Below are 24,010 nucleotides of genomic sequence, written 5' to 3' on the forward strand. Positions count from 1 at the left end.
GCCGCAGCGCCGCTCCCGGAAGTGCCACGTGTCCGCAGTGCGGCTGCGCGCGCCTCCCGGCAGTTCCGGTGGGTCCGTCCCCCCCCGCCCGGGCCGGCGCCGCCACACGGGCGGCTCCGAGCGCGCCCGGCCGAGCCATGGCCCAGCCTGCTGGGGCTCCCACCGGCCAGCAGCCCTACAGCAACGGTGAGTGTGGGGCAGGTTCGTGGGGCTCGGTGTGGGATAGGGCCTGGCGGGGACGGCTCACGCCCCGCGGCGCTTTCCTCGGGCCCAGGCCGCCCTTCGGCCCGGGGCAGCTGGGGCAGGGGCCAGCGCCCGCGGGCAGAGCGCGGGGAGGGGGTTCCGGGGACGGCCAGTTCGCTGCCCGGGGCTCTGGATTACACCCGGCTGACCTCGGCGGTGCCCACCGTGCAGCCCGGCCACCCGCGGCCCGTGGCGGAACGCAGCTGAACTGGGGAGGAAAGGAGCGGAGCGGCGCCGGGCTCCTGGTGTGGCTCCGGGAGCGGCGTGGGGCCGTGGGAGTGCGGGTGAGGGGCTGTCGAACCCGGAACTGCCCCAAGTGTCACTGAGGAAAACACAGAGAGGCTCATTAGGCAAATCTTCATTATGATTTTTTTTCATGGTAAAAGTATCCTTGTGTACATTGGTCTGTCGGTATGAAGAACAGCGTCTTTCAGAGGCCGTGTCTGTGCTGCCGGGGTAACACGCACGTCTCGAGCTGCCCCGGACCGTCCCTCAGCCCGGGTGGGTCCCTGTCGGTGGCACGGGTGACACCGCCGAGGTTTGACCCTTTGGAACGAGGCTGTACATGTGGCACTGTGGTTATCGCTGAGCTCAGCCTGCGGCGCTGCGGGGCTTTCTTGTCATTCTCATAAAGCCGACATTATCTGGTTCTGTGTGCTGAGAACTGGGAAAGTCTTGATCCATTTCTTCCCCTCAAATTTTTGTTTGTTTGTTTTTGTTTTTTTTAACGAGATATTGAAGGTGAAACTGTACTTACTAGCCACTATTTTAACATAAGAATAAGAAATTCAAGGCTATCCTTGTCTCTGTCATTTTTCATTGCATGTGTGCAAATCTGTGCTGCTGAAAGTGCCTCCTGATTTCACATACACATCCTCTGCACTTGCTTCCTTAATTATACACTTGTGTGTTTCAGTAGCTGTGCTGCATCATAAGCAGTTCAATTATAAAGAGATCTTTTGATTTTTCTTCCCCCTCATCATGCAATGTGTTCATTGCTTTTCTTCAAAGTTACCAGCAAAACGACAATTTGCAATTAACTGTGTAGCTGCTTCTAGGGTGAAGAGAGAGAATGAATGTAGTGTGGAGAGAGAGGCTCTGTCCTGGAGAGCTTATGGTGTGAGCAGAGACTGTGTAAAGAGAATGTTAGCTAATGGAGTAACTGAGTGGGATGATTTACAGACTGGCATTGCTTTATATTTGCTCATTTCCCTAGTGTTAGATTAAGCACATAATGGAATTTATGGAGAGGCAGTCAAGAAAGAGGAATTTCAGGCCACTCAGCTGTCAGGTGTATGAAAAATAAAGAACTGAAATGTAGAGTTATGCAAATACTAGGTAAAAAAATTAAACAGTTGTTATGGTATGTTAGAGACAAGGTTTGAGTTTGAAATAAATTGTTCAAGCATAAACTGTTCATAGCATTGTTTAAAATATATGTTGAGAGGATACTGTGATCCTTGTCCTTTGTACTAATACCAAAGCCTTCTAAAACAGTTTTGAGGATACTGAGTGCTGTAGAGGTGCTTACAGTGGTCTGTGAGGAAAGAAAACTGTCAACAGGACGATAAATTATTCTACAGCTTCCTTGCAACTTGTTGCTTGTTGAAGTGTTTGCAGGTAACTCCCTGGGCTTGCATGTCCACTAAGGCAGTAAATTGTCACAGCAGCACCATGTGCTGCCCGGGAAATTGTTTGGCACAGAGCTTTGGGTTGCTTAGAAACAGCCTTCCTCTCCTTCATTTCTGTTTGTCTTTTAATAGGACCAGTATTCTGTACTCATTTTATTGCGGGTGTCTAATTTGTTTTCCAGCTGATAGATCTGAAGTGCAAACAAGAAGGAGAAACATTTCTCTTAGAAAACGTTTCAGTCTTCTCATGTGATACCTCAGCATGGTATATTGATGTCATGAGGTGCTTTAGGAGCTGTTGAGCTTGGAATCCAGCAGGTCAGAGTCAGGTGAAGTGGACACTGGTGCTGTCAGATTCCATGGTATCTGTTGGGATGTAACTTTTCAGAGTGTTTATCTTTTCATCTCCCTGAAACTTGGAGAGCTTGGGGCTGGCAAAAATTATGTACTCGGTAAATGGTTTGGAGTTTCACATAACAGTGAATTTTCTGTGGTGGAAAATATTACTTGAATCCTGGCCATCCACATTAGTACTTTGATCATTTCATATAACCATCAAGCAGCCTTCATATACATATTCTGGTGCTATTCCTGATCTTTTAGAAACATTAAATGGCCTTGTGTTGTTGTAGCGGAGACTAGCTGTTAAATAGGTGGCTTTTCTTCTATTACTGATTCATTTCTGTGGTCTCCAAGTGTTGACTGTCTAGCTGCTGTGCAGGTGAAGTAGCACTTCAGTCCACACAGAATTCCTTGTTTGTTTCTGGCTTCACAGAAAACCAGCAGCATTTGGGGAACGGTGGACAGCTTGGATACTCTTTGATGGGTCTCATTAAAGAGGTCAGGTCAAGATGGGTATCTGGCTGCATCCAGACAGCAAGTCCTGAAAAGTTTTTGCACACTATGAAACTCTGTGTGAAGAGATTTTATCCCTTAGTGCTATTTCTATAGCTTTTTTTGCCAGCTTTGTGCAGACTTGTCTTGGAAACATGAACTATTACATGGGGGTGTCAAGGCTTTTCATTGTGCTTCTTACTTTTAAAATAAAAATTGAAATTGGAACATTTTGTGGTGAATTAAGTACCATAGAAAATATCAAGTAGGTCAGTTTTTTATATCACCTCACTTCCACTGTTTTATCTTCAAGCAGGGAAAACAGTGCATAAGAGAGCAATCCAAATACTCTGATTTTTACTGGGATAGAGAGTAATGCCCTGAGGTGAAAAATCAAGTTATTAAATCAGTTTGTATTTGTTCTGTATTTTTCCTGTAGTTTATAGTGATGATGTTATCAATGTTTGTGTGGATGCAGTCAGAAGGTTTGATAAGAATTCATAATTTTTAAAGTTAACAAGTTTAATTGCCAATGGGGTTTGTAAATCAATTGTTGGAAACCCATCTGATACACTGCAAGGTATGTTACTCATAACTGTAAGCGTTTTTGTCTTTGTGAGCTTTTTCTTTAAACACTGTTGATTTTAGAGAATTATTAATTGCAGATACCTATGAGCAGCACTGTAAGGACAGTAGGGTATAACTGGATTTTGTAACTGAAGGATAAATTACATGTTGAAATTAATAGTTGGAGAGTAATATGGTATGTACCTTTAATGCACCAGTAAGAGGCAGTGAGGATGAGATCACTGGCACTGTAGTAGTTAGGTGGACCTGTGCAGTATTCAGTAGATTAACAGCTGTATGTGACCCAGAGCCTAAGGTTTTCTAGGAAATGAGGAACTGAATGATCAGTGCAGTGTTTGTCCTAACTAAGAATTTCAATGTATTCTGCATTTAGTTTAATTCATTGTCAGAAATGTGTGAGTTACTTTAACTTGGAAATGTGAACTTGCTCACCTTGCAGAATTTAGCCAAAACATTTCAATAGGAAACCAGCCATCTTTTTTTATTTTTAATGTGTAACTGTGTGTGTGAAATGTCTCCAGTATCAAAGCTGTGTTTTTAGGGGATTAGAAGAGCCACAATGTGACTGGCCAAACTGAATGATACAACACTGGAATGTGTTTTGGTAGTTGTGAAGGAGTCATAGCTGGCTGTGGCCTGCAGTATCTGGTGTGTTCTGCTCAGAAGGATTTCACTCAGAAACTGATAGTCTCTCTTCAACATGTCTGTTTTGTGGCCATGCTATGAACAATCTATAGTAGTATCTTTCTCGACAGAGCTCTTGTTGCACTGGAAATGCCATGGGATTCTGTTAACCTGTTCCTCTGTAAAGCAGGAATCTGATAATGTTCTTGCCTGTGTTGTTTACTCTTAGGAGGGTTATTAACCTTTTTTTCAATTTTTTTCTTCAAATGAGTAAAACTTAGTTTATATGTACCAACCAACAAATGCTGTCAAGTCTTTTTTCCCCTGACTTTTGAATTATTTTATGATAAACTTACCCTTCATTCTGTGTTGGTGACCAGTTGGCCACTTGGCCACTCATATGAGCAGTATGTGTATGAATAGTTCTCTTACTAAAATTAACTGCAGAAACTTTCATAGATTAACTCAGTCACTTGAGAAGTAGCATAGTGACCTGTGCTGGCACTTGGCTGGCGGTGCTGTTGTGATAAGCTGACACGTAGGTTGGTGTCAGCCATCATGTGCAATGGTGCTCTTATGCAATGGATCTTCTGCTTTCAGTCTGCTCATGTGTGCCACTGCCAGTGACGTGCAACAGTGCTCATCTGTGGGCAGCCTGCTTTTGGGGGTTTCTGAAAACTGGATGGGATCCTGTGTGAGTTTCAATCCAGGAGCATTGATGGTACTAGAATGTTTAGTGATTTCAAGGTTACTGTAAAACAAGCTAAAGATGTAAGTGTTGATAGCAAAATACTGCTGAATTCGGTCCCTTGCCGTTGTACTTCACACCTAATGGTTAAAATTAAAAATGGCTTGGAGATCAATAAAATCCTAAGAAAAACATTCACAGAAACATCTTTTATTTTCAGAAGCGATACACAGCCCTGATTTCCATGGTTTTTTTCATTCCAGGCCCTGTTCAGAATCAGCTGATGCATTCCACAGATGGCCAGGGATACAGCCCTGCAGTACCAGGATCGTACTCCCATCAGATGCCAGCAAAGGCTCCTCCACATCAGTCTTCTGGACAGTATAGCTATAGTGGCTCTCAGAATGTTTCTCAATTAAACAATTACCAAGGATCTGGCCAGACTCTCAATAGACCACCAGTGGCAGCTTTCTCCGGGTCACCAGTACAACAGCCAGGTCCTGTTCCACAAGTGCTGCCTGTATTACAGAACTCAGCTGCTGTATCATCTGCTGGGAGCTTTCCTCCTGGAGCCAGCCCACCGGTGCTTTCAAACTGGCAGTACAGCCAGACTCCTGTGAGTCAGCCACTTGGGGCTCAAACAAGCCATTTGGCTTGTGTGCCTGGGACAGGGTCAGCTCAGCCACCATCATCAGTATCAGGAAGTACAAATCCTGCAGGGAGTTATCAATATGCTGCTTCTCCAGGGGCTCCTCCGCTGCAGAATAGCTACATGAAACCAGGTAACCAGAACTGTTCGATATTTTACCAATGTCCATTTTTCAACAACCTTTTAAAATAATGAGTATAGAACTCCAAGTATGTTACTCTACAGTGACATTTTGCTTGTGGAAGATTGTTAAAGCAGATACACCCATCAGAAATACCTGGATGCTTTGTTTGAGTTAGAAATGAAAGTGCCCAGGTTGTGTGTTTCAGCTGGCTGGAGCAGGTGACTCCTGAATGATGTCCCATTGTTTTGGGATGCTGTGTGTGAGTGATGCTGTTTCTGTGGCCTTCACCATTTCCAGGGGTAACTGTTGGAGCCTTAGCATGTTTTAGTCGAGGGCTTCATAATTGAAAACTAGTTCTATTTAGTGAGCATGCTCAGTAACCACTTGATTCAGGTAATTTTCTGAATAGCCTGTCAGGTTGATGCAAATAACTGGATCACAGCCTGGAAAGAAAAGCATTCTGTGCTTTTGAAATAGAGGTCAGTTTAATGGAAAGCTTCCTTCCCCCAGACTTGTAATTTTAATGATATAATTATAAAATATAAAATAATTATCATTATTTTAATGATAATTTTTAAGTTTTCAGAAAGTACTCTAAAAGAGATTTTGCTCCTGCTGCTTTACTGCTGCTATATGCAGTGGTAAAAGCTTTTCTAACACAAAATAGCTCTATTGTGCAACTTGTGATTATTATGGGAACACAGTTAATACACAAGTTTCTCTTTGCCAAACTGCTCTATGTTAGTTTTTTTCTGACTAAGCATGCAAACAGGACTTAGGTACGGCAGTATTTTCCGTGTAAAAACAAATAATTTTTCTTGAGTGCTTTTAGCCTCATTAGAAATTTTTGTTATATACCTGCCTAATTTTCTTATTCTGTTCAAAATGTCTTAAGCTCACAGAATTTATGAAACTGGGACTTAATTGGAATAAACAGTTAGTACTTTGTAATTGGTGAGGAAAATACAGAGAAATTTTGGAAAGTGGCATATGAAATGAGAGCAAGTGTTAGGAATAAGAAATTTTTATATCCATTCAGTCCTCCTGAGCCATTTCCCTGGTATTTTTTTTGTATAACAATGATCACTTTTAAAATTATTAAACTTGTTTGGTGATCACTCCAAATTTGGTTATAGAGTTATATTTTCTGTACATCTTGAAATTCTTGCCAACAATAGCAACAAAAAACTGAAGGAGATCAGTACCTATAGGAACCCAGAATGAGAAATGTGTGACATAAGCAACCTGAAGTTGAGACCCTCTACCCACATGTTAGGATTTATGTATCTCATGCTACTCATCCTTTAATAACAGGAACAGTTAGAATTCAATCTGTGTGTTTTTGTAACAAAACTTTTGTGACTTTTTTCACGTGGTTTAAACTCCTCCTAAAAGTTAATCTCTTTATAGGATCTGCGCCTCCACCAGTGACTCAGCCCTTAACTCCACTCCACCCTCCAAGGCCACCTTTAGGACTTCCACCAGTTGGTGGTCCACCCAGACCATCAACAGCGGTAGCAGGACCACCTAGTGCACAGTTTCAGCTAAAATCAGCTGCAAACCAAGAAGGTGAGAAACAATTTGCTCTTTATGTTGAATTCAAACATTGCAGCTTGCTGTAATATGCAACCTTTAAAGTCAAGCACATTGTTCTATTACAGACTCAAATTGTAAAATTGATACTAATAGAACTAATAATTTAATATGAAAAGAGCAGGTGAGGACCTGGAAAGAAGAAAAATTCCTGCAAACAGATGTTAATAAAATTTAAGAAATTAACAGTTGAAAATAGATTTCCAAGTGCTGTTTTACATGACCGTGTCTCCTGTAGTTGGCATCACTTTATTTCTTTGTTGTGTTACATAGTGATAGAGAAATTCTCCTTTCTCTGCATCCCTGACTGCTGTGAGGACAGAAATCCATGTCTGATTCCCTGTATTGTTCATTCTGCAGGGGAGAGATAAAATGTGGATCTTGCAGTTCCTTGCTGTTCATGTAGCTGTACCTTATTCTTCTGTGTAAAATCACTGAAACACGTATCTTGCATTTGGTAGTTTTCTGAAGGAAGTTACTAGAGGCTGTGAAGTGTCAGCTGTTGAAGACAGATACCTGACTTTGTGTCTCTTGTGGGCCCTTTGTTGCCCACATTGTTTAGGAACTCCTCAGTGTGCCATTGTTTAGGAACTCCTCAGGGCTCTGTATCAGACAGACTCCACTTGTTTGGCATTTAGTGCCCATGCTAGATGGGGCCGTGTGCCAGTTGGCAGCTTTATTTTTACATACATAGTTCTGTCAAAGCTGTTGGTTCCTTGCATGTTCAGATTGACAGTTTCTGTGTGGTAGCTCTGTGAGCACAAGAGTAGTATATTCAGATTTAGATTGGTTTGGAATGTATTAAATGCATTAGAAACAGCTTTTCCTTAGAAAATATTTTCTTCATCATAAAGAGAAACATTTTTAGAGCCCTGGAGAGATAAAATTGTTCAGTCTATGAAGCAGGTTGACTGCTGCTAGCAAGATTCAGTGTGTAATATAAGTTCCTTTTATTGGGTCATCTTTGAAGATTTTAATAAAAAATGGTAATAAAAATAGAGTACCTATTTTTCCTTAGCAATATATAGTTGTGTTAGTATATTTAGACATAGTTGGCTTACCATCTCCTTTGGGAACACTCTCTGAGTTTCAAGGTTTTTCCTGTCTTCTATCTTGACTGGTATGGGACTGTGTCAGAGCTGTTGCTGTTTGGTGAGCAGTAGTGGACTAAATGTGTGAGTTTAGAGAATCTGGTGTTTCTGCGAGTTATCAGTGGAAAAAGTTCTCCAGGGAACTGTAAGCTACAGGTTACTTGGAAAACTGCAGCTAGCCTAAAGAGACTGCTGAGGAGAGAACATCCCCTGACCCTTTCCTCATGTTAGCTTGGAAGCTATGGCAAATCCCTAATCTGAAGGACTCATAAAAGTTTATTCAACCAAGGGTATAGGGACTTTTGTTTTCCTTAAAGAAAAAAGTTTGTTTTATGAATGTCCTTTGTTGAGGTCACATTTGCACAGGACGTGTGTTTCAGAAAGAGGATGAAGTGTATATTTAATTCAGTTTCATCCTAGGTCAAAACCAAAGTAAATTCAACCTATGCGTGTCTTAATATTTATTCATCCAGCAAGTAGGATTTTTTAAAAATTATTTCATTAAAACTTCTTTGTAACTTTTGCAAACTTTTGCTGTGGCTGTTTTTCTTTGAAGGTGATGCCGTGTCTGCCGCCAGTGATGGGTCTGTAGTGCAAAACAGCTACGATGCAATAGAAGGTGGTGGCCTCATGGGTAAGGCTTTGAGAGTCAAAATGGTTATTATTAGTATGGAACTTTTAAGAATCTGGGAAGGACAGAAGTTTAAGCATTTGTGTACAAACATATGTACTTGGTTCAATGCCTGTCTTGAAGCTAAATGTGAAATTTGAAACATTGGCAATTAGCATGTCTTGGTCTGTGATATGTGAAGCAGGTGACAGCCCTTTGCAAAGTTGACAGCAGCTGTATTTTTTACACTTAGAAACTAAACAGGCAGCTCTCCTGCTGTGCTAATGCCTCAAGTAAGATACAGTTCTTCAGCAGTTAAATATCTGTCTACTCTGCTTCCAGCAGCTTCACATTATTCTCCTACAGCCCCAAATCTTAAGATGAATAGAAGTGTTGGGTATTCGTACCCTGCCTTACCTCCAGGCTACCAACATGCTTCTCCACCTGGAGCACCAGGAATGAATGCATCTGCTTTGCAGTATCCAGATGGATCAAAACATTTCCACCAGGTAAAGATTGTCTGGTTTCTATCTCGGTAGTATCTCTGGTTTGGGGCATGTGGGTAAATAGAAATGATGATTGGTAGGTGTTGTGCATCCCTAGGATGCTGCTTATTTTGCTCCCTGTTAGAGCAACATTTGTTCAAGAGGATAGACATTAATTACAGTAATTTCACGATTATAAGCTTCACCTGATTGTAAGCCGCACGTCCAGGTGTCGGCAACGTTCAGGTCTTTGTACATATATAAGCCACACTTTCGTCCGCAGTGAGGATCCACTTGCAACTTTCACAAAGTTGCCAATTAGTAACAGAATCGTGGGGTTTACTGGCTCAGCTCGGGGCTGTGCCAGCATGGCCTGCTCGGCGCTACTGACGGGACCGAGTGAGCCAGCTCAGCGCTGCCACTTGGGGCCAGCACTGCTGCAGCTGCCGGGCTCGCTTGCTGCCACCACCGCGTTCGCTCCCCCCAACCTGGCACTGCCCCGCCAGGGCCAGGTGGGCTCAGCTCAGGGCTGCTGCGGGCTCGTACTTCCAGGTTGGCAAATTTCAGAACTTTTTTCATATATTGGCCACTCTGGATTACAAGCCGCACTTCCGGGTTCGGACCAAAACTTTAGTCAAAATGGCGTGGCTTATAATCGTGAAATTACTGTAATTAGTTCTGAATTCATGCTTTTGCCTGTGCCATGGTAGAAGTTTAGAAAAGCTGTGTGCTGGCTCTTTGTGAAGTGTTCCATTCTCAAACCTGTTCAAGATGTTTCTTTTGAAACTTTCAGCTGCTTTTGGCATGTTTCTCTTCTGCAGCACTGTTATTGTTAATGGGAGTATTTGGTTATTCTTCCCCTGAACTATCAAAGTGAACTGACCAACACTTTCACCAACTGAGCCTCTGTATTTCAAGAGCTTTATAGACAATTTATGCTACTTTTTTCCTTTGTTATTTTACGTGCATAAGTCAAGTTACTGTGACAGCCAGTATTTCTAAATATATTGATACAATGGTAGTTAGTACATGAGCAAAACAAACTGAAAGGGATATATAAATGTATGTGTGGTTTTAAATGGACTGTATGTTTCATCCAAGTAATTGGTGCTAATTTGTGCAATTTTATTTGACTCTAGCCTGCCCTGGGCACTAATCATTTAACTGCATCAATGGGTGGCCTGAGTCTACAGCAGGAAGGATTAAGACCTGTGAATCTTCTTCAAGAAAGAAATATTCTTCCTGCCACCCTTTTGAAGGCTCCTGTCCCCAACTTGCATGAAGACATCCAGAAGCTCAACTGCAATCCTGAGTATGATTATGCATTTTCTATAATACATCAAAATAGATAAAAATATAAATTCCTACTTATAAATACGACTTGACAAAATATTTTCTTAATTTTATGAGTAGAAAATATTGAAAACGGGCTTCACTTTGTTACAATAAAGGCAGTAAGTGGGTTTAACTTTGAAGAGGGGAAAATCATCTTTGTAGAAAGTTAGAGGGAAAATTCAACAAGGCATCTATAGATAGGTATGGTACAAAAATGTTATGCCTGGCAGTGAGTATGGATGAGAAGATATAAAATTGGAGTTAATTCAGTCAGGTCAGGTACACTGAAAAGATTGTGCATTAAGAAACATGGGTAACCTCTGTAATGAAAATAACAATTTAAAACAGTGGAGTAAATGAAATTTCAAACAAGAGACTGGCAGTTGGTTAATCAATTATTCTCTGAGGAGACGAACCAAACTGTGTATAGCCAGGGACTCCTACTTTGCAAATATTTTTATGGTAGATAAAGGAAATAACAGCACCTTTGTGATGACATTCATGCAAACAAGCTTTCACTTTCTGAAAGCTGCTGAGTGCTTAAGACTCAGAAAATGATTGTGGGATTGTTTATAGTTAATAAGTTTTTTAAACCACCTTTTAAACATGACTGGTTCTGATTTATTCCAAAATAACATTTAGTGTATAAAGATTTGGTGCAACTTTGAATATTGTTAAGCTTAACTTCGACTTGAATCAAAATTTGACTAAAATGACACTCAGTTTTGTGTGAAAAGCATTTGTATAAAATAAGAACTCAAAGTATGTACTGTGTGTCAAGCTCAGACAAAACAAAATTATTTAACAGAGAAACGGAAATTCACCATTAACAGCTCTAGAAAAATACACTGTACTACTGAAATCATGATCTATTTGAAAGCCTCTGAAAATAACCCTTTGTCCTTCATGTAGGTTGTTCCGCTGTACCCTGACTAACATTCCTCAAACTCAGGCCTTATTGAATAAAGCCAAACTTCCTTTGGGGCTCCTGCTTCATCCTTTCAAAGACTTATCGGTATGAGAAATATTCAAAACTTTACACACTGAAATATCAACTATGCCTTTTAAGAGTCCAGTCAATGGACAATGACTTACAAAACAAAAACAGGGGCAAGTATCTTGGCCCAGAAGAACTGACATTTCATTATTCCATACAGATGGCTGTAATTTTTCTCAATTATTTCTCTCAACCATTTTTAAACCTTCAGGTCTCACTTCTTAATAAAAAAGAAAGCCTACCAAACCTCAAAAACCCAAAAGCTTAAAGGCATACAGAATTTGGACTGTGATAGCAAGCAACACATAAATTCCAGGTTGTCACCTATCAGTTGTAGTTATTAATTTCAAACCTAGTATTAGTTCTAAACTCAACACTTGACAAAGTTGAAGGGATTTGAACATCATGAGACAGCCAGAAGACTTTGAATTTAGCAGTATCTCTCTTAAACATTGGGGTTTTTTCTCAGTTTAATTGATTTTTCAAAGATGTGGGCTTTTTTTTCTCCCCCTTGGTTTTTGATCTGTATTGGGTGCGGGACTTGTTCTTAAACCATCAGTGTAAAATTACGGGATTTAGAGGCTTAGAGAGGGAATCCACACAGTCAAATATGTAAGAGCTCAGTTCCTACCTGTCGTATTAAGAAATTGCAGGGATGCTGTGAGGATGCAGAAGTACTCCTTCTTTCAATAAGAATGCTTTAAAACAGGAAGCTTTTCTTTTCCAGCAACTGCCAGTGGTCACTTCCAGTATTATTGTGAGATGCCGTTCCTGCCGGACGTACATCAACCCTTTTGTCAGCTTCCTAGACCAAAGGAGATGGAAATGCAATTTGTGCTATAGAGTCAATGATGGTAAGTTTTAAATGTGCTTTAAAGTGTTCCAATTAACCTTTCCTACCTTGGTCTTTGAGACTGGAGTGTTGTGGGCCACATCAGTAGGAGGATTGTTCTCGGTCACTCTGGGAGTCATGGGAAATGTTTCCCAGTACCAATGGGGTCCCTAAAGAAACACAGTAAGCCCAAGTAGTCCCTCAGGGTACCCTTGTGTTCTAGTTTGGAGGACAGGTGTCTGCTAAGAAAGGCAGGAGCCTCTATTTGAAATGGAGAATGTAAACCCCCTCCCTCCAAATTATTATAATTTTGAAATCAAGGGACTCTCAGGCAAAGATATGGGAAATAGGAATAACAGTTCTTTACTAGGGAAATTAAAATAGAAATACAGCACTACAAAGAAACAAACCCCAAGCCCTGACAAAGTCAGAGTACAACCTGACACTCTGTCAGGCAGGGTGTTGGTAGCAGTCCCATCCCATGGTGGCTGCATCCTCCTGCAGTGACAGATGTGGCTCAGTTGGAGCAGTGCTCCTGTACAAGGTGCAGTTTCCCTCTAACGGTCCAGTGGTGATGTGGAGCAGTCCCGTTTCCCTCTGGAGTCCAGTGGAGAAAGGGCTACTGTAGTGTCCCAAAACCTCTGTTTTTATCTTGGTAAGAAATGTTAGGCTCTTCCCCCTGGCTGGAGCAACTCCCAATGGGATGCAGTAATTTTATCAGTCCCACAGTGGGACTCAATGGCCATGAGCAGAAAATGGCTGGAGGAAGGATGGGTTGTGAAAAGATAAAGAACAATGCCCTGCCTGGTTTCCATGGATGGCCCATTAGCAGAATATCTGCCGTTGAGATAAGGATCACTGCCCCACCCTCAACAGATGGTGATAGAATAGATACCTTTTATCACACTCTGTATTGTAACCCCAGACACCTTGCACAAGTATAAGTGAACTCCACTGCCTGGTGTATGTTTTCCAACACCCACCAAAGAGTTGACCTGCAGCACAGCCAATACTAGTGTGAAATACTAATATATAAACTTATCTGCCAAGTTCCTGAAGAATTCCTGTATAATCCTGTGACAAGAGTTTATGGAGAACCTCATAAAAGACCTGAAGTCCAGAATGCTACTATTGAGTTTATGGCTCCATCTGAATACATGGTAAGTCTTCATTTACTTTTGCTTATTCTTTCCCTTTGTTTTATTTTCAGAGGGAAGTCAGAGAAAACTTTGTTTCAGAGGATGCTTTCCAGTTCAGTAGAACAGCTGTTGCCTTAAGGAGTGTATCTGAGAACTCATGGGGAGAACTTCAAAGAGTTCACTTCTAAACATTTATGATGTCAAAGTTGTTCTGTATTTAGAATATGTCAAAATCTTTGGAAGAAAACTAGAATTCTAGTATTACCAAATAAGAGGCAAATGCATTCAGAAATTTTTGATATCATCTGCATGCTCTTTTAACAGTTTAGACTTGCAATGGAATGAATAAACCCAGTCTAACAAATGCAATTTGAAAATTAAAGATAATCTTTTCTTTGCTTAGCTGCGTCCACCTCAGCCACCCGTGTACCTCTTTGTGTTTGATGTCTCTCACAATGCAATAGAGACAGGATACTTGAATACAGTCTGCCAGACCTTGTTAGACAATCTTGATTCGTAAGTACTTTTTTCTTAAAATCTCCAATTTTCATTCCTCGTAAACTTACGATAGACTCCAACATGCCAGTCCTTTCTGTCTGGAGGACAAGTTTCCTAGCGTGGACAAACAAGGGCCAGTGTTGTGTTAAAATGTACCCTAAAGCTGTAGCCTTTTTCCCATCACAGCTGCTCCAGTATAAAAGGTAATTTTGAAGCTTGATTTTCAGTCTTTTTCCTATATACTTCATCAATCCCCAAAAGAATATAAGCATTGTGTTTGATATATTTTTGAACTGTTTTTTTTAAAAAGCTGAAATTTAGATAAATATTTGCTGAAAAGAGTCATACATCTAATAAACCTCTCTTAAAATGCATACTGTTTGAACTTAATATAAACACTACTTGGTATTTTGCAGTTTATTTCTTCCTTTTTTTCCACTTCTAATTACCCTTTGAAGAGGTTTTCATCTGCCTGCTTGGAGACTACCATCAATTCCTTTTTTGTTGTGGTTTTTGTTCTTTCCAAAATGATTTTGTGAAGCTCTTGCAGTCTAGCTGTTAAACTAACTGCTTGGTAACAACCATAGAGAGATGCAGTGGATGTTAAAAAAAAAAAAAAAAAAAAGCCTACAGAAATGAAATTTCATCTTGTTGACCATATGTCTCATTTGCAGGCTTCCTGGGAACACTAGAACAAAAATAGGCTTCATAACATTTGACAGCACAATCCATTTCTACAGTCTTCAGGAAGGTCTCTCTCAGCCTCAGATGCTTATAGTTTCAGATATTGAAGGTATGCAAAAATAATGTTTGTGATCACTACCTATTAATGACTTCTGGTTATGACAACTTTAAAAATATATATCTGGTGGGAGTCTCTAGATCACTCATTAGTCTCTCCAGTAATGACTTTAGACGTACCATATGTGTGAGTTTGTGTATGAAGACATCTCCCTGATGTCTGAGCAATGCTGTGGCTGCTCATGACTTCACACATAAAGACAGCCTTCCTAACTTCTAGTTTCATTTGTACAGTTCTCTAGATTCCCCTTGAAATTCTAAATACTGATGCTGGATCTTTTTGTAGATTTTCTTGTGGCTGGTGCTAAGTGCTTGTTCTTCTGCCTTTTGTTTCAAATCACCTTTCACTGGATGTTATCAGGCAGGGTAGAATGAACACTGGAAATATTTGCTATGTGATTTTGTTTAATAGTCTTGATTATCCTTCAGCCCTGTTGATTGCTATTCTATCATGGGATTCTAACCACAGGAATGCTTATGAGAAAAAAAAGAAGTCCACATAATTATGTTTGCATGAGTGTCCTGGTTTGAGGACAGGTACTGCCAAGAAAAAAGCCAGGAGCTCCTCCTGAAATGGAGAGTGAAAATCCCCTCCCTCCAATTTATTATAATTTGGAAAGTAAGGGGCTCTCAGGCAAAGATACGGGTTCTTTACTGATACATCTACAAGACAAAAAAAAAAAATCAGCTGTGAAAATCGGTGACAAAACAGAACAAAAACTCAGTCCCAGTCCCTTTTCCAATCACAGACACTCTTCTCCTCCGCACGGTCCCATGAGGACCAGGGCAGGGCCCTCACCAGGGCAGGGCCCTCACCAGGGCAGGGCCCTCGCAGCCGCGGCAGCAGGAGCAGGAGGCGGAGGTGGAGGCGGCAGGGCCGTGTCCCGGGTGGGAGAAGGGGGAAGGAAAGCTCCGCTCACCGTTTGGGTCCCAGTGCTCAACGCTGCTCTCAGAGCAGGAGGCTGCAGCAGAGCAGGGTGCAGGGCAAATCCAACCACAGAGAAACCTCTCTCCTTGGCGTTCGGACAGCGAGTGTCCCAAGGAAAAAACAACCAGCCTCTGAGCCCCAGACCCTGCCAGAGATTGAGGGAGGGAGACAGGCCCCACCAACCCCTTTGTCTTCAGCAATCAAAAGCTTGGAGAGCCTCCAGCAGACTTCCTTAGTATGATAATGGGAAAAGTTCTCCAGAGGAGGGAAGAGTAAGAGAACAAATCCCCAACCCCCAACAGTGCGTTGATACACTGATACTGTGTATTTTTTTTCAATAAGTATGATGGTCAGCAAATAAAGTCAGGGAAAGCTTGATGTGTTTTTAAAAGATAACTCAAATATTTTTTTTCCCTTTCAGATGTATTTATACCAATGCCAGAAAACTTACTAGTAAATTTAAATGAAAATAAAGAGGTAAGAAGCAAGGACTTTCTTACGTAACTAGTGACATTTACATAATTGAGGATATGTTTGGTAAGTTTGAGGCAAAAAAAGAGGTCTTTTATCGATGTCATTGTAAATTCTTGCCAACCTGAAACAAGACAGTACTTCAATTTTTCTAGGACTTTCTCTTTACTACCTTAATATTAGAAGTGCTAATACTTGATTATGTTCAGCTATTAGTTCTGTATAAAGTAGGAAACCATGATGGCTCATAGGCCTAATACTGTTTTCTCACTTGTAGCTAATTCAAGATCTGCTGAAGACATTGCCACAAATGTTTACCAAGTCCCTGGAAACTCAGAGTGCTCTGGGGCCTGCATTACAGGCTGCCTTTAAACTGATGTCCCCCACTGGAGGTAGAATCACTGTCTTCCAGACACAGCTCCCATCTGTGGGAATGGGAGCACTAAAGTCACGAGAAGAGCCAAACCAAAGAGCAGCAGCAAAGGTTAGCAAAGCAAAAAGGTTGAGAGAACTAGCAACCCTGTTCTGTGCATAAAGGTGGTTCTGGGATTTCCTCTTTTGGGTTAGTTTTGTGCTTGTCTTGCTCCTTTGTTAAAATAACAGAAAAAACAGAAGAAAAAACAAGCAATATAAACACAAATTAATTACCTGATTTTTTTAAAAGCAAATATTTTTTAATCAATAATGGAGAATTTATTATAAGTGTCTCTGAAAACAGGTAATAAATGTATGGAACAATTTGAATTTCCTTTGTAATAATCCACTGTATTAACAGGATATACATTTGACACCGTCGACTGATTTTTACAAGAAGCTGGCTTTGGACTGCTCTGGGCAACAGGTTGCAGTGGATTTATTTCTTCTTAGTGGGCAATATTCTGACTTGGCTTCTCTAGGTATGTCATACAAAGCTGTTTTGGGGCATGTAACTCCTGTATTTTGAGCAAATGCTTAGAATTGACGTTAATATTTAGTAGATGAACCTGATTTGAATTAATCTAGTATGTCAAGATACAAAATTGGCCTTGCTGAGCAATGACAGTGAATAGAATGCAATTAAGTCCTAATTTAAGCTAGTTATTTTCATGTCCTCGCTTAGTGACTCAGGATTCTTGTGCTACTGATATAAGTAGTGGAAATGCAGTAATTTCACGACTATAAAGTGCACTGGATTATAAGGCGCACCTCCGGGAGTCAGCAAAATTCCGAACTTTGTCCATATATAAGGCGCACCGGACTATAAGGCGCACTTTGTTTTTTTGCAGCAAGGATCTGCGCACAGCAAAGTAACGAATTAGTAACGGAATCGCGGGGTTTACTGGCAGGTGCTCAGTTTGCAAACATTTTCCACAGATTGGCGTAGCCTTTAAATGCAGCCCCAGGCGCCCTCCCCGTGTGCGGACCGCGGCGCTCCCGCCTGCCCCTGGCGCTGGCTGGTGAGGCGCGGCTTGGGGCTGTGCAGCTGCCCGCTCCCTCCCTCCCTGCGCCGCCCCAGTGCTTCAGGAGCCCCCAGCCGCGGGAGCCCCGTGCCGCGGGAGCTGCAGCCACCCTGAGCCAACTTGGAAGTGGGAGCCGCGGCCACCCCAAGCCATGGCACAGGGCTCCCATGGCACCAGGGCTCCTGCGGCTTGGGGTGGTTGCGGCTCCCACTTCAGAGTTGGCAAATTTCTGAACTTTGTCCATATATGAGGCGCACTTCTGGGTTTGGGCCAAAATTTCAGTCAAAAAGGATGCACCTTATAGTCGTGAAATTACTGTACTTTCTTCCTTTTCACCATCAGTGTCCATTGCCTTTAGAGCAAGTTTTATCAGCATTTTAAGGGTTTTTTTTCTATTTAACCAAACTTTCAAGTGACAGCAATTCCAGGTCAATGGAAAATTTTCACACCTGAAATTTATCACATAGTAGAATATACAGCTGTGCCACAGACAGAGTTGTGCCATATGTGTTTCTGTTAGGAGGTGTGTAACTGTGTATCTGAGTTATTTGTAGGTGTGAACAATTTAATAATTTAAAGACTGCAACAGCAATTGTCTGCACTCTTCCAATGTATACCGGTTTTGTTACAGGTTGTATATCAAGGTATTCTGCAGGTAGTGTCTACTACTACCAATCTTACCATCATAAACACAACCCTGTCCAGGTGGAGAAATTGCAAAAGGAACTGAAGCGATATTTAACTAGAAAAATTGGGTTTGAGGCTGTCATGAGGATAAGATGCACCAAAGGTATGAATCCACCTTCTTATATTTTTGGGGGGTAGAGAAGAGGGAAGTGGGTGTTTGCTGCTCTTTGGGAATGTTTTCATTGGTATTCTAGCTGTTTTGTAACTTCAAATTATTAAAAGGCAAAGATTAGAAAAGTAAAACTCAGTACCAGGGATAAAACAATTTAAGACTATATTTGCAGTGTTTTCTGGCATCCAAGTTCCAGTTTATAATGGTCAAAACTGGAAATTTTCCTGGACCACTATTTCAACAAGGGATTGTTCTTAGATCTAGGTACTTTCTACTACTACTCTGCATTGATTTGCCTTGCTAGTTCCCACTTTCTGCTAGGCTTGTGGATTCTTTGGATCAGTTGGCAGTGTGCAGTATTTACCTTTTCTGAAGATAATATATTTCATTGAGGGGGAACATTCCAGTACAGCCATATACATTCATGGCAGATCTGTATATGGTGCCTGTACTTCACAGCTATAAACCCCAAACTGATTCATTATTATCTTGTAGGTCTTTCCATTCATACTTTCCACGGGAACTTCTTCGTACGATCTACAGACTTGTTGTCATTACCCAACGTAAACCCAGATGCGGGATACGCTGTGCAAATGTCAGTGGAAGAGAGTCTTACTGATATGCAAGTTGTTTCTTTTCAGTCAGCTCTTCTGTACACCTCCAGCAAAGGTAAGGTTAGATTGAGCCAACAGTGGCATTTGTAGTGTTACTTCATAGAACAAGTATGGAGGTTACAGTTTTCTTTTTTTTTTTGCAGGTGAAAGACGAATTCGTGTCCACACTATGTGCTTACCTGTTGTCACAACACTGAGTGATGTGTACCTAGGGGCAGATGTGCAGGCCATCACTGGGCTCTTAGCCAATATGGGTGAGTGTGCTGAGAGCTTGTTTGGATATGCCTGGATTGTCTCCTTTAAGGTCTGAGCAATAATCCTCTGGGAAGCGGCATTAGAGGAAAAGATTAGCCCTCATCCTAAGAGTGCTTTCAAAGTTGCAAATCTAAGAGAGTTTTGGTTTTAATGCTTGGCTTAGGTGAAGAATTAGTAGAGTTGTGTGTAATCACCTGGGCTTAGGCTTAGTCTAGTGCATCATTGTGGGCTTTTTTCTGAAATACTTGACCTTCCTCTAGAATGTAGTAAAAGCTTAAGCTGCATCGACATAAGTGATAAAGTGAGAGAGGTTGATGTATGTGACTGTGTTCCTGCCAAGGGAGGAAACCCTTCTTTATTTGAACTTCGTTACTCTTGTTCTCAGCTGTGGACCGCTCTGTTTCTGCTACACTGAGTGATGCTCGGGATGCCTTGGTCAATGCAGTGATAGATTCTTTAGCTGCTTATCGCACATCCGTGCTGAGCATCCAACAGCCTGGGCTCACAGCTCCCTACTCACTGCGGCTCTTCCCGCTTTATATATTGGCACTCTTAAAACAGGTAAGAGGGGAAAGGAAGCCAGCTAAGATGATGACTGTTTGGCAGGCCAACCTGAAGTAAAAGGACAGTTCTTTGATGGAGAATGATTTAGTTCAGAAGCAGGAATTTAGAAGTTTAGTGTGCAAAAGCAAAAGTATAAATGTTTTAAGCAATGGAAGGGCAAAGTAATAAAGACACTGACTAGTGAAGAGAATGTGTCAGGGTACTTGGTAGTTCAGTGTGGATTAAAATAGAGCTGAGTGCGTGGCAGAGAGGGAGTTGGCTGGCTGTTCTTGCAACAGGTTTAAAGTATTTAACACTATTTGCTCAGTTTAAGTATTTTTGAATTGAATTTCCTGAACTGATAGTAGAAGTCATTTAAGTGTTGGATGAACTGGTTTCTTGATTCAAAAAGAAGTTTTGGATTCATACATCTTGATTAGGAATTGACCAGCATGTTCATACTGAACTTTTTCATGTGAAAGGCTTTATAAGCACTTGATCCAGTCAGGTGGGAGGAATGAGTCTTACTTTGATTTATAAGGTTTTTTTTTTTGTCCCAACAAGCCAGGACTTTCTTTCTTGTAAATACAGACCTAAGATTCTGTACATTGAAGCCAACTGTAAACTGCTCCATATTTATTCTTTTAAATTTCATCAAGTAACATTTTTGAAGTATATGTTAGAGAGTATTTCAGGGTGCTTTCATCTCAGCTTCAGTGCTCACTAGAAAGGATTGGTGGTGCCAGGTTGAGGTTAATTCTAAAATCCAAAAATGGGAATGAGACTTGTATGATTTATATGAAACACTGAAGAGAACAATGGAGAAGTAAAATACAATGAGAAAACACTTAGGGTACCTCTCAAAAACTTAAGTTAGAAATAAGTAGTAGGCAATATGTGAAATTCAGCTTATCTTGCTTTGCTTTGATGGTTAAACTAAATGCCTGATTGTTTGCAGAAAGCATTTCAAACTGGGACAAACACACGTTTGGATGAACGCATCTTTACCATGTGTCAGGTGAAAAACCAGCCCCTTGTTTACCTCATGCTCATGACACATCCCAGTCTGTACAAAGTCGATAATCTCACAGATGAGGTGAGTCTTTGCCTTGCTACATAACCTGTTTGATCCCAAAGATTTGTGTGATGTGAAAGTAAATGTGTTAAAAATCTGTAAGGTTTTCCATATTAAAGCTGCACAGCTAGAATGTAATGTTTCATATTCTCCCACTTGCTGCATTTATGCATTTATTTGGAGCTGAACTGATGAATTCTAGAGAGAAGCTGTGCTTTGCTATGGATGGATGGGCAAGGTTTTTTCCTAACTTATTTCACTTTTGCCATGTGTCATTATCTTGTGCTACAAATCACTTATACATAAAGACATCATAATGTGGTTTTTGTCCCTTTGTAGTTTCCTTTAGTTTAAAATATCAAGTAATTTTGAGAGCAGGGAATGTTTATGTAAAACCCTGAACAATTTCAGGAGTTACATATTTGGTACATAACAAATTGAATATTCCAGTTCTAACTAATTGAAAACTAAGATACATTTGATGAAATTCACCCTCTCTAAATAAAACAGGATTTATTAGTAAATTGCTAATTAATAAATTATCACTTTAAGTATGGCTTAAGCTAAACTGAGAAAAACAGTCCAGCTGCAGTATTCAGTCAAATAGATCCTACTCTTATTTAAAGTTCTGTTCTGGCTTTTTGCATCAAGATTTGAACCACTGTTTTTCATCCTTCTTTTAGGGGGCTCTTAACATAAATGACAGAACTATACCTCAGCCACCCCTTCTCCAGCTGTCAGTGGAGAAGCTGAGTAGGGATGGTGCTTATCTTATGGATGCTGGCTCTGTAAGTTGTGTGGTGGGGTGGATTTTAAAAAGTATCTATATTTTCTTGTGTTCTTTCTGAGAACCCAAAATACGTATGAGACTGCTGAGGTGTGTATTGGGTTGGATTAATGTTGTTATTGATGGGTGTCTTTCAGGTGATGTTTCTGTGGATCGGGAAGAACTGTGGGCAGGGCTTTATCAGCCAAGTCCTTGGAGTTCCAAATTATGGCTCAATACCACAGAATATGGTATGTGCTTGCTCTGCACATCAAGCATACATACAGTGCTGCCAGAATATAATTTGCATGAAAATTAAAATACACTAGTCAGATATTAGCCCTCTAGTGGTACAGATCCAGATCTAAGGAAAGAAATAATTTCTGTTGCCTCTTGAAGTTTTGTCTCGTGAAGACACAGAGGTTGACAATGATTGATTTTCTCAGACCTGTGGGAGCAGAGTAACAATGCTTGCAAATAGTGAGCACAGTAGGTTAGTGGGAAATCCTTTAGTTTCTACAACAGAATGGAAATCAATCACAGCTCAGTCATCACCATTCTCACAACTAACTGCTGATAGCAGTTTCTTGCTCTTGACTATTTCAAGTCCCTTCAAAGAAGACAAGACTGAAACTATACATCACAAAACATATCTGTCTGGGTTTTCTTTATACCTATGAGCTGGGCTAGTTTAAGTGTTCCTTTTACTGTTTTTCTGTGAAATACCCTGCTTGTATTAATGAAACCTTTTGGCTTTTAGACACATCTCCCAGAACTTGAAACTGCAGAATCAATCAGAATACGAGCTTTCATTTCTTGGCTGAGAGAACAGAGACCTTTCTTTCCTATACTATATATAATAAAGTAAGTGGTTTTTAACAGTCTTTTTGCTTCTTTAGCAACCTGTTAACAGTACATACTTGGATATTATATAGTGAACTTTTTAAATGGAATTCTTAACAATAGTGTGTGCTGTGCCTGACAGATTTGACTACAGATATGACATGAATTGTCTCTAATTAGAATTTAAAAAGATTAAAGACTTCTTCACAGAAGAATCTTTAGGTAATGTCAGATAAATGAAGTAAATGCTGGTAAGAGTACTTATTAGGATTAGTCACTACTAAGGGCTATTTGAGATTTTCTTTATATCCTTAAGCTCTTGAAATGTCTTGCCACTTGACTTGTGATTTTATTAAAGTATGGTAGCCCATGGCAAATGTTTATTCCATTCAAACACTTATATTTCTGTTTTTAAGGGATGAGAGTCCACTGAAATCAAGTTTTCTGCAAAATATGATTGAAGACAGAACAGAATCAGCCTTATCATACTATGAATTCCTCCTTCATATACAGCAGCAAGTGAATAAATGAAATGCAAGCCTTTGGGCTTACTTCTTTAAGGAAAGATTTTGCAGTAAAGAATGATTGTGCTTATAATATCTTCATTAATTCTGTGGCCTGAGGCAGTTGATGAGAAGTTCTCACTGTGATTTCAACGAACTAAAGCAAATAAAGGACCACATTTGAGAATCAAATGTGCAACTACATATTGTACCTTAAAACAAATTCAAACTGTTGGAACTGGTTGAGCACCTTTAATTTGCTGCAAATCGTGTTTTTACTGTAAGTAGTTGCAGCATGAAGTACATTTACAAAGGCAATACTGAAAAGATGAAATACATTTTGTAAAATAAAGAGTTCTTTGTTGTTCAAAATGTATATTTCTGTAACTTTTTTCTTTTTTTCTTTATTTTTTTCTTTATTTTTTTTGCTGCTAGATATAAAACCTCACAATACTGATCATGATTTGCAGGGAAATTCTTTCTAAGTGCATCCAGTGATTGCAGACAGAGCATCTCAATGTTCAACTTAATGCTTAAAGTAGCAATGAAAGAAGTGTTCATTGTGAAATGAACAAATCCTTGTGAAATGTAGAATCCAGTGCTTGGATTGGATTATGGCTAATAGGACTAAAGGTAAGCTTAACCTGGATAAGGTGGCAGAATTTGTTGAAGCTTTTAATAAGTCAGTATTCTAATTTTAAGAACAGTGGGGAAGAGTGGGCTCCACATGAGACATTTTAAAAAGTCATTGGCTGAGTTGGCAGCAAAAGTAGACTTAGATGGTAAGCTTTGCTTTTCTTCAGTAAAAGGAATAGTTATAATTTCAATTTATGAATGCTGTCGGAGGGGAAGAGCAAGGAAGGTTTTCTCAGATTTTGTTTAGTTTATGTTCAGTAGACTTTTGGTTCTTGTTTACATTAAGTGAATGTTGGGCCCCTCAGATCTGTTGTGTTTCTGAAGTAAGTTTGTTGGCAGCACTTCAGACTAACAAATGTCTGGAACACTGAATATT

General features: G+C 40.4%; 1 protein-coding gene across 3 annotated transcripts; it reads left to right on the top strand.

The window, feature by feature from the left end:
• Positions 1-98: 98 nt before the first annotated feature.
• Positions 99-23,374, top strand: SEC24A (SEC24 homolog A, COPII coat complex component). Of its 3 annotated transcripts, none has more exons than XM_033073159.2 (23): positions 99-186; positions 4,872-5,390; positions 6,792-6,950; positions 8,622-8,699; positions 9,018-9,184; positions 10,300-10,472; positions 11,408-11,510; positions 12,220-12,346; positions 13,375-13,484; positions 13,867-13,979; positions 14,636-14,754; positions 16,112-16,167; positions 16,439-16,645; positions 16,937-17,057; positions 18,232-18,390; positions 18,895-19,068; positions 19,157-19,267; positions 19,654-19,829; positions 20,770-20,907; positions 21,570-21,674; positions 21,811-21,903; positions 22,413-22,516; positions 22,912-23,374. In XM_033073159.2, exons 1-23 carry the CDS (start codon positions 138-140, stop codon positions 23,024-23,026), a joined length of 3,276 nt encoding a protein of 1,091 aa, XP_032929050.1. In that variant the 5' UTR covers positions 99-137; the 3' UTR covers positions 23,027-23,374. The 3 variants fall into 3 exon arrangements, with proteins under 3 accessions (XP_032929050.1, XP_032929051.1, XP_032929052.1); XM_033073160.2 differs by having other exon boundaries at positions 9,021-9,184; XM_033073161.2 differs by having other exon boundaries at positions 9,042-9,184.
• The last annotated feature ends 636 nt before the right edge of the window (positions 23,375-24,010 follow it).

The sequence above is a fragment of the Catharus ustulatus genome, chromosome 15, assembly GCF_009819885.2.
Source record: "Catharus ustulatus isolate bCatUst1 chromosome 15, bCatUst1.pri.v2, whole genome shotgun sequence".
Lineage (NCBI taxonomy): Eukaryota > Metazoa > Chordata > Aves > Passeriformes > Turdidae > Catharus > Catharus ustulatus.

What these genes read in the sequence shown, in the direction of transcription:
- SEC24A (XM_033073159.2), top strand. Translation starts at nt 138, where the DNA reads ATGGCCCAGCCTGCTGGGGCTCCCACCGGCCAGCAGCCCTACAGCAAC. An exon ending in AGAAGGTGGTGGCCTCATGG is followed by an intron (nt 8,700 to 9,017) that starts GTAAGGCTTTGA and finishes CTCTGCTTCCAG; the next exon opens with CAGCTTCACATTATTCTCCT. An exon ending in TTGTTAGACAATCTTGATTC is followed by an intron (nt 13,980 to 14,635) that starts GTAAGTACTTTT and finishes TCTCATTTGCAG; the next exon opens with GCTTCCTGGGAACACTAGAA.